Below are 19,527 nucleotides of genomic sequence, written 5' to 3' on the forward strand. Positions count from 1 at the left end.
TGGGCGTGTCCCCCGGGAGCAGTGCCGGACCCCGGAGGTTGTGGCGGGGTCGTGTTCCGCCGACGGCTAGTAACGCTGGCAAAGTTAATGTCCTGATCAGCCGGTGACACCGCCGAGGTGACAGCTTCGGCTAAACGGCAGGCATGCATGGTTAAAAGACAGGTCGGGCTTGCGCAAAAGTTCAGCCCTGAGCTTTTCATCGCGGAGACCGTAAACCAGAAGGTCCCTGGTCAGTTCCTCGGGGGTCAGCGTGTCAAGGCGGCACTGCCTGGCCAGGTGTCGCAGCGCAACGACATAATTCTCAGCAGATTCACCAGGGTGCTGACGCCGCCCGAACAGTTTAAAACTTTCTAAAATGCAGTTAGAGGGAATGTCGCAAATCGCGGTAAACTGAGCCAATAAACATAACGGGTCCCGAGCAGATTCACCCGCAGCGTAGACGAAGAAGTCTGACCGAGCCAGGGCATCGGGACCAGCCAGGTTGAGAAGTAGAGAAGTTTTGACTTCAGGGGTGGCGGCAGGATGAGCGATTGTGACATAGTGGTCGAAGTCACGTCTAAAGACATCCCATCGATGGGCAATGTCTGAATCGAAAACGAGCACATCGGGCTTGCGACAAGAAGTGGCCATAATGAGGAAATGAGAGGGAGGGGGAACAGAAAACTGGGGCAAAATTAAATAAACAGCCGATAAACAGGAGGCGCAAAGGTACGAGGTATGACACCATGTAAAGAAGTGATAGCGACACACTGTAACTTTACTTCATTTTATTCATACTGTATTCTATACAAAGAGCACTAGCTGTACGTGGTCTGTCACGGAAACTAGAGAGCGATATGTGGGTGGGGAGGTTGTAATTATACTTGTGATATGGATGAGAGGGATAGACAGAGTTGACGTGGATAAGCTTTTGCCACTGAGAGGAGACAAGATGCAAACAAGGGGACATGATTTGAGAATTAAGGGACAGAAGTTTAGGGGTAACATGAGGGTGAACTTCTTTACTCAGAGAGTGGTGGCTGTGTGGAATGAGCTTCCAGTGAAGGTGGTGGAGGCAGGTTCGTTTTTATCATTTAAAAATAAATTGGATAGTTATATGGACGAGAAAGGAATGGAGGGTTATGGTCTGAGCGCAGGTATATGGGACTAGGAGAGAATACGAGTTTGGCACGGACTAGAAGGGTCGAGATGGCCTGTTTCCGTGCTGTAATTGTTATATGGTTATATATGGGGAGTGGTTAGTGGTGATGAGTTAACTATATTAAGGGTCACATGTATATATCATCTACATCCCCCCTCTCTATCTTCCTCTGAACCATCTCCATCTTCCTCTCCTCACCTATCTCCTCCCCCCCTCCTCCCTCCACCCCCCCCCTCTCTCCCCCCATCCCCCCCTCTCTCCCCCCCATCCCCCACCCCTCTCCCCCATCCCCCATCCCCCACCCCTCTCCCCCCATCCCCCACCCCTCTCTCCCCCATCCCCTTCCCTCTCTCCCCCACCCCTCACCCCCCTACCCCTCTCACCAATCCCCCCCACCCCTTTCCCCTCCCTCCCCACTCTTCCACTCATCTCACCCTTTCCCCCAACCCCTCTCCCTTCCCCACTCTTACCTTCCCCCCTCCCTCACCCCCCTTCCCCCTCTCTCCCTTTCCCCCTCCCCCTCCTCCCTCTCTCCTCTTCCCCCACCCCTCTCCCTCCCTCTCCTCGCTCATCCCCTCCTCCTCCTCGAACCCTCTCCCCTCCTCACCCTCACCCTCTCACCCTCACCCCTCTCCCCCTCACCTCTCTCCCCATCCTCCATCTCCCTCTTTCCTCACCCCCCCACCCATCCCCTCTCTCCCCCCCCCTCCTCCACCCCTCTTAACCCCCTCCCCTCCCCCCCCCCCTTCCCCTCTCTCTTGCACCGCTCCCCGCTACCCCTCTCACCCCCACTCTTTCCCCACTCCCCCCACCCTCTCTCCCCCTTCCCTTCCCTCTACCCCCCTTCCCCTCATCCCCTCTCTCCACCTCTGTCCCGTCTCTCTAACATCCCTTCCCCCCTCCCCCCCCCCCCCCCTACCCCCCTACCCCTCTCCCCCCTCCCCCCCAATCTCTCCCCCTTTCCTCCTCCCCCCCTCTCCCCCCTCCCTCCCTCCCCCTCTCCCCACCCTCCCCTCTCCCCACCCTTCCCCCTCCTCTCTCCCCCCCTCCCCATCTCCCAACCCCATCTCCCCCTTCCTCCCTCTCTCCCCTCCTCCGCCTGTGTGTTTGGGGGGGGTGGTCAGTGTGAGTGTGACGCAGCAGCAACCCCCCCCCCCCCCCCCCCCGCCGCAAACGAGCATTGGGGAAACAGACCCAACGGGTTTGCACTTGGTCTAGTATATATATACATGTGTGTGTGTGTGTGTATATACACACACTGAACTCTTTTTCTCTCTCGTTTATCATATTATTTAGTGTACTATGTTAAAATATTGTGTTGTGCTGCAGCAAGTAAGAATTTCATTGTTCGATCTGGGACATATGATAATAAAACACTCTTGACTCTTGATCCATTCCCTCCATATGCACCTGCCTATCTGAAAACCACTTAAACAGGCCTGTCGTATCTGCCTCTACCACCACCCCTGGCATCATGTTCCAGACCCTCACCACCCTCACCTTGCCCCGCACATCTCATCTGGCGTCGGAAATAAAGAAGGTTTTGTAAATGGCCAGTCGGTGAGGCAGGTTCTGTAGCGGACAAGATGCAGTTAGTCACCTTCCAGCAGAACTGTAGAGGACACACTGAGAGCAGATAACACAGTAATAGACAGACTGGGATTCAGCACTGCAGAGAGGAAAAATACACAGTTGCAGCTGGAGTGACTCGGTGAGACAGGCAGCAATTCTGGAGGACGTGGATGGGTGAAGTTTTGGGTTGGGACCCTTCAGACTGGATGCTGAAATCATCCTCATTCAACTCCTCCTGAAGGTGACACTGTAAGCCACACACGCACATGTACTGATCATATGTGGTACGATGGGCTTAACAAGGCCTCCTGTTTGTTGCAGAGGAAGATGGAGAAGTGGACACTGTGAACTCCACTGTGACGGGAGACTCCAGCCAGGTATGTCTGCCTTTACTGTCCCTGTAGGTTTCAAATCTCAATGCTTGTCAGTGAAGATTCTTGTGTCCAGGACCTTATTCACTCCTCAGGGAGGCTGTGTCCAGACGGACGATGCGCCACAGGTAGCTCTGCACGTCAGGCTAAACCCCCTCTCAAACACTGAGAGAAAAGACCCTCTAGAAGACATAGGAGCAGAATTAGGCCATTTGGCCCATGGAGTCTGCTCCCCCGTTCGATCGTAGCTGATTTATTTTCCCCTCTCATTCTCCTGCCTTCTCCCTGGGTCCTTGCTGCCTTCCAGGGTAAACCTGTTGTTCCTGGTTGGATCCTGCTCACCAGCACCCTAGCCACAGAGCAGAGGAGAGGAGTGGCGGGCTGGGATAGGTACTCCAGCCACTGCCACGCTCAAGCTGATGCTAAACACTACAGGAGCTGTCTGTGTGAAATAGAACCAAGCTATTGGCAGTCTGCAGCAACAGCAGTGTCATAAAGTCCCAGATCTGTACTGCCAGAGCTGTGGCCCTTTGGCCCACCTTGTTCATGCCAACCAAGTTAACAATGTGGGCTCGTCCCATTTGCCTGCATTTGACCCATATTCCTCTAAACCCTTCTTATCCATATCTGCCCATATCCTAAAAGTCATCATTGTACCTCCCCCTCCCTATATCTTCGCCCCCTTTTCTCCCTCTCCTCAGCCTTCTTCTCCTCTCTCCTCTTCCCTCTCCCTCCTTGGATCTCCATTCCTTCTCCTCTCCTTCCCCTCTCTCCTCCTCTCCCTCTCCCTCTCCTCTCTCTCTTCTCTTCCTCTCCCCTCCTTCTCCTTCTCTCTCTCTCCCCTCTCCTCTCTCCCTCTCTCCCTCCTCCCCTCTCCTCCTCCCCCCTCCCTCTCTTCTCCCCCTCTTATCCCTCCCTCCGCCCCTCTCTCTCTCCTCTCCTCTCTCCCCTCTCCTCTCCCTCCTCTCCTCTCTCTTCTCCCTCTGCCTCTCCTCTCCTCTCTCTCCCCTCTCCCCTCTCCTCCCCTCTTCCCTCTCCCTCCTCTCCTCCCTCTCCCTCTCTCCCTCTCCTCTCCTCTCCTCTCCTCTCCTCTCTCTCCTCTCTCTCTCTCATCTCCCCCTTCCCTCCTTCTACTCCCTCTCTCTCCTCTCCTCTCTCTCCTCCCTACTCTTCTCTGCTCCCCTCTCCTCTCCTCTCTCCCTCTCTCCTCTCCTCTCTCTCCTCTCTCCCCTCTCCTCTCCCTCCCCTCACTCCTCCTCCCCTCTCCCCTGCTTACCCTCTCTCTCCTCCTCCTTTCACCCTCCTTCCCCCTCTTCCCTCCTCTCTCCGCTCCTCTCCTCCTCCCTCCCCCTTCCTCCTCCTCTCCTTCCCTCTCCTCCTCTTCTCTCCTCTCCCCCCCTCCTCTCTCTCTCCTCTCGCTCTCTCTCTCTCCCTCTCTCCCCTTTTCTCTCTCTCTCTCTATCTATCCTCTTCTCCCCTCTCCCCCCCCCTCCCTCCCTCTATCTATCCATCTCTCTCTCTATCCCTCTTTCTCTCCCTCTCCTCTCCTCTCTCCCCCTCGCCTTCCCTTTGCTGCTTACGCCCTCCACCTCTTACTCCTCCCCTCAGTCCCTCCACTCTCTGCATCCTACCTTCCTCGCGTGCCTCTCCTTTCCCTTTCCTCATCCCCTCTACTTCCTCCATCCCTCTCTTTCTCCCTCTTTGTAGGTTAATTGCGCTTTCGCCACCCCCCTTCCTCCTCGTCTTGGTTCCAGTGTCCATAGTGTTATGTGTGTAGCTTCCTGTGTCTTACCCACCGTCCTCACCCACACCTGGCTCTCCACCTCCTCCACGGACTCCCCTCTCCTGCCCCATGTTTCCTTCATGCCTCCCTGATTAAAACTCCCCCTTTTCCTTTACACCAGCCCCTCCTCTCCCCCTCCACCTCATGCCCAAGGTAGTCTGAGTCCCTATTCTCATGCCTAGTATTCAGAGGATCCCCCTTGGCCACATTGTTGACTTTCCCCTCTTATGGGCTTCCACTCCTCTTCACTTGGATGATCCCCTGTTTATGCCTTACCGCTTTCTGAAGGGCCGTTTCCTCTACCCCTCTCCACTTGTCCCCCTTTCTAGTGTGAGAACATCGCCCTCTGGCCTTTCACCCTTCTTTCTCACTGTTGATGTTTTTCCCCCTCGTCCTGTATACGCTCTTGGTCGCCTCCCCCCCTTCTTCCCCTCTCTTGATGGCGAGTCTTGGGCTTTCTTCAGATGGCCGTCCCTTCCCTCCCTTCCCCTCCTTCTATCTCTAAAGTAAACCTATTGTTTGAAACGGCATGTCGAATTTCTGGGTCAGAGTGATCACCCCTCTCCTACTCCGGCTCACTTGTCGCTTTCACATCGCCTAATCCCTCCCTCTCGCTCCGTCCGCTTGCTCCAGCCTCCTGGTTTTCTCTTCTCCACCCTTGCTCTCCAGCTTCCTTTCTAACAACCCGCATTCCCCTCCCGCGTCCTACTCCCCTCCTCCTTCCCATCCCCTCCCCTCTCCCCTACTCATTCTCCCTTTTCCTCTGCCTTCCTCTCCTCTCTCCTCTCGGTTTTCGTCCCGAAACAATTATCCCGCCTCCCTCTGCGTGTGCTCGCATCCTCCCCCCCAGTTTCAGTTTTTGCTTCCTCTCCTTGTCCTCTCCTCTCCATATGCCTCTCCTGGTCCTTTCCACACCCTCCCCTCGTCCTGTGTCCTCGCTCGCTTTCGGGCTCCTTTCCTCTCTCCCCGCCCTAATCCATTCTCCCCCTTCGGCCCGCTCCCATGGCCCTCATTATCTCTCTTCTTCTCCCCCCTTCCTTTCCCCTCCTCCCGCCCTCCTTTTCTCCTCCTCGCCTCCCTGACCCTCGTCCCCACCCCCCCGCTTTCTCCTCTTCCTTTGCACCCTCCCTTCCTCTTTTCCTTCTCCGCCCATGTACATCTGGTTTGTAGGTCGTGGCTCAAGTATAACTTCTCTAGATTGGTATCCCTCTGTGATGTGTCTCTTCCTCCTGCGTGTGATCCTGGTATGCTGTGGTGTTCTGATATGCGGATGTGTGTGGGTAGTTAGTCTGGTGTTCTGTGGTGCAGGGTGTGTGTGTGTGTGTGTGTGTGAGTCCCCCTTGTGCCTCTGCACTATAGGCCCTGTTTAGTGTGCGGGGCTCGTGGTTGGCACGCCCTCGATAGGCCGAAGCGCAACTTCTTTACCTCTTTAACCCTTTTTTGGATCTTTCAGACTGCACGAGGATTTTTGCACATCTTCTTTTTTTTCTGAGTTTGATTTTTTTGCCGACAGTCTTCTGCTCGATTCGCGGAGGAATTTGGGTTTTGGCCTTGTGGCTAAAGGGACACTGGTTGGAGGGGAAGCAGTACGGATACTGAGGTGATGTTTATCCTGATCATTTAGCGAGCCCGTATCGGCGGCCTCTCATGATTCTCTTCCTGCTGCTATTGTCAATGTTTCCCTAGTGTTTTCAACGGCTATGGCTCTCGGCTACTGATCCTGATCGGTGGGGAAGGTTTTCTTCACTCTTGATCTCTGAATTCCTTGGGAATGTTGAAGCTGCAGAGGAGGGTGGAGAACTCGGGCCTCACTTTGGTCCCCCCTTTGTCCTCCTTGTCCCTGCCAGTCCACCCTGTCTAGCCTTTCATCATAGTCCCCCTCGGCTTCGAAACAATAGCCAACCCTACCTCCCTCCCCCTTTCCTCTCCTCTGTCCTCCCCGGACCTGTATCTCGTCTCTCCGTCTCCTGTCCTCTTCCAGAGGACTCCTGCCGCTGCACCGTCGTCTCTCCTCTCCTGCTCCTCCTCTCCTCTCCTTTCCCCTCCTCCTGCTGTTCTCTCCTCCTGTCATCCCCGGTCAAGACCTCCCCTCTAGGACTCCTCGGAGCCCCCTCCTAAGGTTTTTTCTGGCGTTTTCTCCAGATGGGAGTTCTCTGCTCTGTCTCTTTTCTGGGATTCGATCTCCTCTTGCAGTGTCCCCCTTTTCAGTGCCTGCCAACCTCTCCCCCCGTCCTCATGGGTCCTTCCTGGCCTCTCTGCAGCTGTCGTCAGCATGGTCTCCCCGCCTGGTTTGGTGTCCTTTCTTGTCTCCAGTGCGGTGGATGCTGAACTCCTCCTCATTCGGACTCGAGCTGCTCGGGTCCTTTCCCGACTGTAGGCCACTCCGCCCATGTCCTCCTGGATGTTTGTCCCAACGTTGAGGTCGCGCCCTTTGTTCACCGTTGGGGACCTGTGTTCTCCAGCTTCCTGTGGTGCCTGGTGCCTCCCCCCGTCGTCCTCCCCTCCCCAAAGATGTACATGCGGGTTTGTTATGTTATTGGCGGTTCGTAACATTGTAAATTGCCACCCCCAGAGTGTGGTTCCCCTAGGCTATGTTAGCGTGTGTGGGTGTGTGTGTGGGTGTATGTAGTGTGTGAGTGTGTGATGTGTGGGACGTTTAGTGTGTAGTGTGAGTTTGAGTGTAGGTGAGTGTAGTGTATGATAGTGTTAGTGTGCGGGGATCCACTTGTTCTGCCGACGCGCTAGGAGGGCCGAAGCCTGATATTGCGAGCTGTATCCCGAAGTACAACGCATGAAGTTTATTCATACAAAGAGAGTCGGTGAATCTCACTGGATCACGCCGGGTGACAGAAAGCCTGAAGTGAGGCTCACATTGCCATCATTCCTGTATTTCGGAGCCCCCAGCTTGGGGCGAAAGCCTTGTGCCCTTCTAAGTTTCCCCATGTGTAGGAGAGAAGGCATCCTACGGGAAGTCTGATATGATTGGATGATCGGCCATGAGCATAATGTGCATGGGCAGTGCTCTCTATCTCCGTACTTCGCTTTTTCTGCCCCCCCCCCTCTTCCTGCGGACGATTGCCATGTTTCTAGTGTGGCCCTAACTGGGCATGTCGTGTGGTCGGGCTAACTGGACCCTTGGGAAAGTGCCTGTTATCCAAGCACTCTGTATCCGTCAGAAGAAGAAGGATCTAGATCGGGTTAGGAGATAGAGGGCTAGTGGCCCTTTGGCCTCACTTTCTCAAGATGGCCGCCTTTTTCCCAGTCCTTTTGTCTGATACTGGAGTCACTACACTTTCTAGTGTCTCCCTCGGCGGTGAATCCTGGTCTGCCTCTCCCCCCTGAGCGCTTCCACCTCCCTCCAGGGTGCATCCTCCGTAGAACGCAGGATCCTATTCGAGAATGATAACTTCTCTCCCCAATGCACCATAGCCTACGGCCCAGACACAGATTCTATCTGATATTGTCCCCAAGATCGATAGTCGTAGCTCCAGCAGAAGTTTTGTGCACCGATTCAAGTCCCCCATCTCCACCTTTGTCCTTTTGTTGTTTTCTTCGACTTGTTTTTGTGCTAACCCTATTTGCATTTGAAGTTTCGCTCGATAAGAGCTTTCCCTGGGTCACCCCCTTTTCCGTATCAGTAAGCCTCCTTTCTTTTTCTCCCATAGCTCCCGCCCGTCTCCCTCCCGTTTATTCCCTCCCTTCTCCCCCCTAGTCCCCCTCTCCTCTAGTCTCCTCTCCATTATCCTGCTACTCGCCCCTCGACCTTCCCCTCCCCATTCCCGTCACTCTCCTCTCCTATCAGGCCCTCTTCCGTTTTCTCTCGCTTTCCCCTCTTACTCCACGACTTCTATCATTCTCACAGTCTTCCTGCTCCTCTGTTCTCCCTAACCCTTCCGCGCCTCTCCTAGTTCCCCTCAATCGCTCCCAAGTCATCTACCTCTCGCCGCCTTTTTAGGACCCTCCCCCTCCTTGCCCTCCTCCTCTCTCCTCTCCTCTCCCTCCTCTCCTCTCCTACACTTCCTTCATCGCCTTGACGACAAGGCATTTCATCCATTCATCCCTCGTCTCCCCTTTCTTTTCCTCCTCTACTCCTTTCCCCCTCTCCCCTCTTTTTTTCGTCTCCTCCTTCCCCCCTCCTCTTTTCTCCCTTTCCTTCTCCTCCGGTCTCCTTTCTTCTCCTCTTGCTCTTCCTCTCTTCTTTTTCTCGGCGCCTTTCCCCCTTCCTTCCTATTTTCTCTTTTCCCTTCTTTCTTTTCTTTTTCTCCTTCTCCTCTCGCTGTATCTCTAAAGTCATAAAATGACTGAGCATTCTATATCCTCTCCTCTCCTTTCCTCTCTTCTTACTCCCTCAATAAAGGTTGCCCTCAGCCTCTTCCGCTCTCCTCTCCCTTGTCCTCCTCCTCCCTTCCTCATCCCAATCCAGTACCCCGTTCCTGCCTTCTCCCCACGGTTCTTGACTCCATATATTTTTAATAGCCCTATCTAGCTCTCTCTTGAAAGCATCCAGAGAACCGGCCTCCACTGCCCTCTGAGGCAGAGAATACCACAGACTTCCACAGAAACAGTTGCCCCTGAGGTCCCTCTTCAATCTCACCTTAAGCCTGTGCCCTCTAGTTTTTGAATCCTCTACCTTGGCAAAGGAGTAGCACAGTGGTAAAGTTGCTGCTTACAGCGCCGGAGGCCCGGGTTCGATCCTGACTACGGGTATGTTCTCCCTGTGACCGCGTGGTTTTTCTTGAAGGGATTTCCTACCACATTTCAAAGATGCATAGGTTTGTAGGTTAATTGGCTTCTGTAAATTGTAAATTGTGCCTAGTGTGTAGAATGGTGCTGATGTATGGGTGATCACTGGTGGGCTGAAGGGCCTGTTTCCACGCTGTATCTCTAAAGTCTAAAATGACTGAGCATTCACTATATCTGTGCCCTTTGTGATCTTGTACACCTCAATAAGGTTGCCCTCAGCCTCTTACGCTCCATAGAAAGAAATCCCAGCCTGTAACTCAAGCCCGCAAGCCCAGGCCCTTCAGTCCACTGGGTCCCTGCTGACCAGCGATCCCCACACATTAACACTATTCTACACCCACTAGGGACTATTTTTACATTTACCTAGCCAATTAACCTACAAACCTGTATATCTTTGGAGTGTGGGAGGAAACCAAAGATCTCAGAGAAAACCCACGCTGGTCACGGGGAGAACGTACAAACTCCGTACAAACAGCACACAGTCAGGATCAAACCCGGGTCTCCGGCGCTGGGTGACCAGAACTGCATACTTTACTCCAAATGTGGTCTCATCAAGGTGTCCCAATGTTTGAGAGACACAGTTAGTGTTCCAGATCATCCACATTGCAGCTCGGTCCATGTGCAGCCTCCTTGCATCTCCCTCAGGCCTGTCAGCAGGAAGACAATGGACCCCGTCCCACAGACCCAGCCCTGGGATCTACACCGTTCTGTCTCCAGATCTGAATGTTCAGACATTAGGCAGTTTATTGTGATCGTGAAGTTGCCTTGTACAGTGAGGCTTTATGGGTGGAGCTGAGAAATAAAAGGGATGACCACCTTGTTGGGGATGTAATACAGGCCCCCAAATAGTCAACGGGAATTAGATGAGCAAATATAGAAACATAGAAAATAGGTGCAGGAGTAGGCCATTCGGCCCTTCGAGCCTGCACCGCCATTCAACATGATCATGGCCGATCAACCAACTCAATATCCTGTACCTGCCTTCTCTCCATACCCCCTGATCCCTTTAGTCACAAGGGCCACACCTATCTCCCTCTTAAATATAGCCAATGAACTGGCCTCAACTACCTTCTGTGGCAGAGAGTTCCAGAGATTCACCACTCTCTGTGTGAAAAATGTTTTTCTCATCTCGGTACTAAAAGATTTCCCCTTTATCCTTAAACTGTGACCTCTTGCCCTGGACTGCCCCCAACATCGGGAACAATCTTCCTGCATCTGGCCTGTCCAACCCCTTGAGAATTTTGTACGTTTCTATAAGATCCCCCCTCAATCTCCTAAATTCTAGCGAGTACAATTCTTGTGAGCTCCTCCCTTTACTGAACCCTACTGATTGCCAGTTTGCAGAATGGGGGTGACGGCCATAGTGGGACCAGGGCAGTGCCAGGCAGGCATGTTCCAGTCGCTTTAATAGGAAATTTAATGAGACTGCAGCAGATGTCCCATGAACCTCCCTAATTAAAGGGTCAGGACAGATCCTCAGGACAGGACAAAGTCTATCCAGTCTTTCTTCATATGAAAGTCCTGACATCCCAGGAATCAGTCTGGTGAACCTTCTCTGTACTCCCTCGATGGCAAGAATGTCTTTCCTCAGATTTGGAGACCAAAACTGTATGCAATACTCCAGGTGTGGTCTCACCAAGACCCTGTACAACTGCAGTAGAACCTCCCTGCTCCTATACTCAAATCCTTTTGCTATGAATGCTAACATACCATTCACTTTCTTCACTGCCTGCTGCACCTGCATGGCTACTTTCAATGACTGGTCTACCATGACACCCAGGTCTCATTGCATCTCCCCTTTTCCTAATCGGCCACCAGGAGATCGCAGGCAGCTGCAAGATTAATAGAGTTGGCATGGTAAGGGATTTTAACTTTCCCAATATAGACTGGGACTGTCATAGTGCCAAGGGATTAGATGCGGTGGAGTTTGTCAAATGAGTTCAGAAAGTTTCCTCAGGCAATATGTAGAGGGCCCTAAAGGGACAGAGCAAAGCTTGAGCGAGTCATAGAGCTATACAATGTGGAAACAGGCCCTTCAGCCCGACTTGCCCACACCGACCAGCATGTCCCATCTACACTAGATCTGCCTGCATTTGGCCCATATCTCTCTAAACTTATCCTATCCATCTACCTGTCCAAATGTTTCTTAAATTTTTCTACAGTATCTTAGGAAATTGGGAAGGGCAAGTAACTGAAATGTCAGACATTTGGACAGGTGGATGGATAGGTTAGGTTTAGAGGGATATGGGTCAAATGCAGGCAGGTGGAACGAGTGTAGATGGGACATGTTGGTTTGTGTGGGCAAGATGAGACAGGTCAGGTGGCGGAGGTATGCGTTGGGGAACACTTCGGGTCCAGTGATCACAATACCATTAGTTTCAATATAATTATGGAGAGGGTCAGAACTGGACCTAGGGTTGAGATTTTTGATTGGAGAAAGGCTAACTTTGATGAGATGCAAAAGGATTTAAAAGGAGTGAACTGGGACATTTTGTTTTATGGGAGGGATGTAGAAGAGAAATGGAGGACATTTAAAGGGGAAATTTTAAGAGTACAGAATCATTATGTCCCTGTTCGGTTGAAAGGAAATAGTAAAAATTGGAAAGAGCCATGGTTTTCAAGGGAAATTGGACACTTGGTTCGGAAAAATAGAGAGATCTACAATAATTATAGGCAGCATGGAGTGAATGAGGTGCTTGAGGAGTATAAAGAATGTAAAAAGAATCTTAAGAAAGAAATTAGAAAAGCTAAAAGAAGATATGAGGTTGCTTTGGCAAGTAAGGTGAAAGTAAATACAAAGGGTTTCTACAGCTATATTAATAGCAAAAGGATAACGAGGGATAAAATTGGTCCATTATAGAGACACAGTGGACAGCTATTTGCAGAACCAAAAGAGATGGGGGAGATACTGAACAATTTCTTTTCTTCGGTATTCACCAAAGAGAAGGATATTGAATTATGTGAGGTAAGGGTAGCTATGGATACTATGAGATTCAAAGAAAAAGAAGTACTGGCACTTTTGAAAAATATAAAAGCAGATAAGTCTCCAGGTCCTGACAGGATATTCCCTAGGACATTGAGGGAAGTTAGTGTAGAAATAGCAGGGGCCATGACAGAAATATTTCAAATGTCATTAGAAACGGGAATAGTGCCAGAGGATTGGCGTACTGCGCATGTTGTTCCATTGTTTAAAAAGGGTTCTAAGAGTAAACCTAGCAATTATAGACCTGTTAGTTTAACTTCAGTGGTGGGCAAATTAATGGAAAAGATACTTAGAGATAATATATATAAGCATCTGGATAAACAGGGTCTGATTAGGAACAGTCAACATGGATTTGTGCCTGGAAGGTCATGTTTGATTAATCTTCTTGAATTTTTTGAAGAGGTTACTAGGGAAATTGATGAGGGTAAAGCAGTGGATGTTGTCTATATGGATTTTAGTAAGGCCTTTGACAAGGTTCCTCATGGAAGGTTGGTTAAGAAGGTTCAATTGTTGGGTATTAATGGAGGAGTAGCAAGATGGATTCAACAGTGGCTGAATGGGAGACGCCAGAGAGTAATGGTGAGGTGGCTGTTTGTCAGGTTGGAGGCAGGTGACTAGTGGGGTGCCACAGGGATCTGTGTTGGGTCCACTGTTGTTTGTCATATACATCAATGATCTGGATGATGGTGTGGTAAATTGGATTAGTAAGTATGCAGATGATACTAAGATAGGTGGTGTTGTGGATAATGAAGTAGATTTCCAAAGTCTACAGAGAGATTTAGGCCATTTGGAAGAATGGGCTGAAAGATGGCAGATGGAGTTTAATGCTGATAAGTGTGAGGTGCTACATCTTGGCAGGACAAATCAAAATAGGACGTACATGGTAAATGGTAGCGAATTGAGGAATGCAGTTGAACAGAGGGATCTAGGAATAACTGCATAGTTCCCCGAAGGTGGAATCTCATGTAGATAGGGTGGTAAAGAAAGCTTTTGGTATGCTAGCCTTTATAAATCAGAGCATTGAGTATAGAAGCTGGGATGTAATGTTAAAATTGTACAAGGCATTGGTGAGACCAATTCTGGAGTATGGTGTACAATTTTGGTCGCCCAATTATAGGAAGGATGTCAACAAAATAGAGAGAGTGCAGAGGAGATTTACTAGAATGTTGCCTGGGTTTCAGCAACTAAGTTACAGAGAAAGGTTGAATAAGTTAGGTCTTTATTCTCTGGAGCGCAGAAGGTTAAGGGGGGGACTTGATAGAGGTCTTTAAAATGATGAGAGGGATAGACAGAGTTGACGTGGACAAGCTTTTCCCATTGAGAGTAGGGAAGATTCTGAATTAAGGGACAGAAGATACCAGAATTAAGGGACAGAAGTTTAGGGGTAACATGAGGGGGAACTTTTTTTACTCAGAGAGTGGTAGCGGTGTGGAATGAGCTTCCAGTGGAGGTGGTGGAGGCAGGTTCGATTTTATCATTTAAAAAAAAATTGGATAGGTATATGGATGGGAAAGGAATGGAGGGTTATGGTCTGAGTGCAGGCAGGTGGGACTAGGGGAAAATAATTGTTTGGCACGGACTTGTAGGGCCGAGATGGCCTGTTTCCGTGCTGTAATTGTTATATGTTTATATGGTTATAAGATGACGTATGACTCTATGACGAACACAAATGACACCTAGATTGCCGGATGTATTTGACTTGTGATCCTTGTGTTGGCAGGGGAGCGTTGCTGATCTATACGCAGCCATTTCTGAAGTGGATGGTCTGTGCCAGGAGCCCGACAGTATCCGCACCTGGAGGGAGGAGCAGGTCAAGCACTTGGAGGCTCTGGGTAAACGCACACTCACTTACCAGCCACTGACTCTCGTCGCCAGTGACAACAGCTAAGATGTGGCGGATGAGATTTAATGCTGTGAAGAGATGTGTTTTGTAATGATGAATGGTGACAGACATTTTCGCCACCTCCATAATCCTCCAACAGGCTCCCACCACTCATCACATCTTCCCACCACCCCTTTCCGCTTTGCTCAGAGGCTTCCCTCCGCAACTCCAATGTTAACTTGTCCCTTCCCACCCAAACCATCCCCTGCCCAGGTACTGCAGGAGATGCAACACCTGTCCCTGTGCCTCCTCCCTCGACTCCATCCAAGGACCCGGACAGTCCTTTCGGGTGAAGCAGAGTTTCACTGGCACCTCCTCCAACCTCATCTACTGTATCCGCTGTTTAAGGTGTGGACTCCTATATATCAGCAAGACCAAGCTCAGGCTCAGCGCTCGTTTCGCTGAACACCTCCGCTCAGTCCGCCTAAACCTACATGATCTCCCGGTTGCTAAAAACTTTAACTCCCCCTCCCATTCCCACACTGGCCTGGGCCTCCTCCACTGACAGAGTGAGGCCCAGCGCAAATTGGAGGAACAGGTCAGACAAAGCAGCAGTGAGAACGACTATTGGCTGGACTTGGTGAGTCTTGAGTGCAGGTTTAAAAAGAGGGCAAACGGCACTTTAGCAGTCCTTGAGTGCAGGTCAGACAAAGCACATACTTCCAAGTTCATTAGAGGAAGGAAGGTTAGGTGTGAGTGTGGGGATTGGCTGAACAATTAGATTGGAAGATTGGTAAATTAGGCAATTTAGCATCTGAGATAAGCAAGACTTGCTCAAGGGGTGCGGCCCTGTTGAGGGAAGTGCCCTGTGAGAGAATTGTGAGTCTTTGGCTCGAGAATCTTCGGCGAGGAGGCTGAGGGAGGACGCCACACCAAACGCTGGAGAGGGAGAGACAAAAGAAGGATATATCAAGCAAGCTGATTCAGTGTGATGCTTGCGGAATGTGGGAGGTCAAGGACAATGCTGGTGCCTCTGGCTGCTACAAATGTGAGAAGTGCATCCAGGTACAGCTCCTGAAGGACCGTTGGGCGACTGGAGAAGCAAGTGGATGACCTCGGGTTCGTCCGAGAAACTGAGTCGTTCCTCGACAAGATTGTTACACCTAAGGTACTGGAAGAGAGAAGATGAGTGACGGTGAGCAAGGGAGGGAAGTATGGAATGCAAAGGACCCCGGGTGTTGTACCTCTTGTGAACAGGTTCACCCACTTTGAAGCTGTCGGGACAGAAGATGTTATCACACCGAGCGGCAGACTGGCTTGCAAAGCAAAAAGAGCTGTTGAGCCAAAAACAAAGAGGCCAACGTCCGGCAAAGCCATTGTAGTGGGAGACTCCATTGTGAGAGGTACGGACAGGGGTTTCTGCGGCAACAGACGGGATGCGAGGATGGTGTGCTGCCTTCCTGGTGCCAGGATCCAGGATGTCACGGACAGAGTGCAGAAAATCCTCAAGGGCGAAGGTGAACAGCCGGAAGTGGTAGTGCATGTCGGCACAAACGATGTCGGAAAGAAGGGGATGAATATTCTGCAGCGTGACTTTAGAGAGCTCGGAAAAATGCTGAAAAGCAGGACCTCCAGGGTTGTTATCTCTGGTTTGCTTCCAGTTCCTTGTGCTGGCGAGAGCAGGAACAGGGAGATACGGGACCTGAATGTGTGGCTGAGGAACAGGTGCAGGGGGCAGGGATTTAGATTCTTAGATCACTGGGAACTGTTTTGGAGTAAGGGGGATCTGTACAAAAGGGACGGATTGCATCTTAACAGGTGGGGGACCAGCATTCTGGCAGGTAGAATTGCCACTGCTACACGGGTGGTTTTAAACTGAATAAGGGGGGTGGGATGTCAAATGGGATAGTCGAGGATGGAGCTAAAGGGAAAGAGAGTAAAGGGATGGATAATGACCCCAGAATTAACGGGAAAGGAAGCTCACAAAGGGATAGGAGAGTATGGCCAAGTGTAATAGGCATCGATGTGAAAGGTGAGATGCGTATGGAATTAAAAGTATTGTATATGAATACGCGAAGTATAAGAAGTAAAGTAGATGAGCTTGAGGCTCAGATAGAGGTTGGTAGATATGACTGCGGGGATTACTGCGACATAGCTGCAGGAGGATGGGGCCTGGGAACTTAATATTCAGGGTTATACATCCTATAGAAAGGACAGGCAGGTGGGCAGAGGAGGCGGGGTAGCTCTGCTGGTGAGGAAGGGAATTCAGTCCCTTGCGAGGGAAGACAAAGGGATTGATGAGGTAGAGTCATTGTGGATTGAGTTGAGGATTTGTAAAGGCAAGAAGACATTAATTGGTGTTATTTACAGACCCCCAAATAGTAGCCCGGATGTGGGGTGTAAGTGGCAGCAGGAATTAAAACTGGCATGTAACAAAGGTAATGCCACTGTGGTGATGGGGGATTTCAATATGCAGGTAGAATGGGGAAAGTCAGGTTGGTTCAGGACCCCAAGAAAGAGAGTTTGTAGAGTGTCTCCGAGATGGATTCTTAGATTGTAATGGAGCCGACCAGAGAAAAAGCAATTCTGGATTTAGTGATGTCCAATGAACCATATAACCATATATAATCATATAACAATTACAGCACGGAAACAGGCCATCTCGACCCTTCTAGTCCGTGCCGAACACATAATCTCCCCTAGTCCCATATACCTGCGCTCAGACCATAACCCTCCATCCCCTTCCCATCCATATAACTATCCAATTTATTTTTAAATGATAAAAACGAACCTGCCTCCACCACCTTCACTGGAAGCTCATTCCACACAGCTACCACTCTCTGAGTAAAGAAGTTCCCCCTCATGTTACCCCTAAACTTCAGTCCCTTAATTCTCATGTCATGTCCCCTTGTTTGAATCTTCCCTACTCTCAGTGGGAAAAGCTTTTCCACGTCAACTCTGTCTATCCCTCTCATCATTTTAAAAACCTCTATCAAGTCCCCCCTTAACCTTCTGCGCTCCAAAGAATAAAGCCCTAACTTGTTCAACCTTTCTCTGTAACTTAGTTGCTGAAACCCAGGCAACATTCTAGTAAATCTCCTCTGTACTCTCTCTATTTTGTTGACATCCTTCCTATAATTAGGCGACCAAAACTGTACACCATACTTCAGAATTGGCCTCACCAATGCCTTGTACAATTTTAACATTACATCCCAACTTCTATACTCAATGCTCTGATTTATAAAGGCTAGCACACCAAAAGCTTTCTTTACCACCCTATCTACATGAGATTCCACTTTCAGGGAACTGTGCACAGTTATTCCCAGATCCCTCTGTTCAACTGCATTCTTCAATTCCCTACCATTTACCATGTACGTCCTATTTTGATTTGTCCTGCCAAGATGTAGCACCTCACACTTATCAGCATTAAACTCCATCTGCCATCTTTCAGCCCACTCTTCCAACTGGCATAAATCTCTCTGTAGACTTTGAAACTCTACTTCATTACCTGCAACCCCACCTATCTTAGTATCATCTGCATACTTACTAATCCAATTTACCACACCATCATCCAGATCATTGATGTACATGACAAACAACAGTGGACCCAACACTGATCCCTGTGGCACCCCACTCGTCACTGGCCTCCAACCTGACAAACAACCATCCACCATTGCTCTCTGGCATCTCCCATTCAGCCACTGTTGAATCCATCTTGCTACTCCACCATTAACACCCAACCATTGAACCTTCTTAACCAACCTTCCATGAGGAACCTTGTCAAAGGCCTTACTGAAGTCCATATACACAACATCCACTGCGTTACCCTCATCAATTTCCCGTGTAACATCTTCAAAAAATTCAAGAAGATTAGTTAAACAAGACCTTCCAGGCACAAATCCATGTTGACTGTTCCTAATCAGACCCTGTTTATCCAGATGCTTATATATATTATCTCTAAGTATTCTTTCCATTAATTTGCCCACCACTGACGTCAAACTAACAGGTCTATAATTGCTAGGTTTACTCTTAGACCCCTTTTTAAACAATGGAACAACATGCGCAGTACGCCAATCCTCCGGCACTATTCCCGTTTCTAATGACATTTGAAATATTTCTGCCATAGGCCCTGCTATTTCTACACTAACTTCCCTCAATGTCCTAGGGAATATCCTGTCAGGACCTGGAGACTTATCCACTTTTATATTTCTCAAAAGTGTCAGTACTTCCTCTTCTTTGATCCTCATAGTTTCCATAGCTACTCTACTTGTTTCCCTTACCTCACATAATTCAATATCCTTCTCCTTGGTGAATACCGAAGAAAAGAAATTGTTCAATATCTCCCCCATCTCTTTTGGCTCTGCAGATAGTTGTCCACTCTGTCTCTCCAATGGACCAATTTTATCCCTCGTTATCCTTTTGCTATTAATATAGCGGTAGAAACCCTTCGGATTTACTTTTACCTTACTTGCCAAAGCAACCTCATATCTTCTTTTAGCTTTTCTAATTTCTTTCTTAAGATTCTTTTTACATTCTTTATACTCCTCAAGCACCTCATTTACTCCATGCTGCCTATAATTATTGTAGATCTCCCTCTTTTTCCGAACCGTGTCCAATTTCCCTTGAAAACCATGGCTCTTTACAATTTTTACGATTTCCTTTCAACCGAACAGGGACATAAAGATTCTGTACTCTTAAAATTTCACCTTTAAATGTACTCCATTTCTCTTCCACATCTTTCCCATAAAACAAACTGTCCCAATTTACTCCTTTTAAATCCTTTCGCATCTCCTCAAAGTTAGCCTTTCTCCAATCAAAAATCTCAACCCTAGGTCCAGTTTTGTCCCTCTCCATAATTATATTGAAACTAATGGTATTGTGATCACTGGACCCGAACTGTTCCCCAACGCATACCTCTGCCACCTGACCCATCTCATTTCCTAACAGGAGGTCCAGTACCGCCCCTTCTCTAGTAGGTACTTCTATGTATTGTTGCAAAAAACTATCCTGCACACATTTTACAAACTCCAAACCATCCAGCCCATTTACAGAATGTGTTTCCCAGTCTATGTGTGGAAAATTGAAATCTCCCACAATCACTACCTTGTGCTT

General features: G+C 49.6%; 1 protein-coding gene across 4 annotated transcripts in view; it reads left to right on the forward strand.

The window, feature by feature from the left end:
* LOC129702089 (clathrin light chain A-like) overlaps window positions 1–19,527 on the forward strand; it is a 77,369-nt gene that overhangs the window by 18,839 nt on the left and 39,003 nt on the right. For all 4 annotated transcript variants that reach the window (XM_055643646.1, XM_055643665.1, XM_055643637.1 and 1 more), the window contains exons 2-3: window positions 3,035–3,090; window positions 14,314–14,425. In XM_055643646.1, coding sequence (XP_055499621.1) covers window positions 3,035–3,090; window positions 14,314–14,425 — 168 coding nt within the window. The remainder of the gene's footprint in view (window positions 1–3,034; window positions 3,091–14,313; window positions 14,426–19,527) is intronic.

This window comes from Leucoraja erinacea, chromosome 1 (assembly GCF_028641065.1).
Source record: "Leucoraja erinacea ecotype New England chromosome 1, Leri_hhj_1, whole genome shotgun sequence".
Taxonomy (NCBI): Eukaryota; Metazoa; Chordata; class Chondrichthyes; order Rajiformes; family Rajidae; genus Leucoraja; species Leucoraja erinaceus.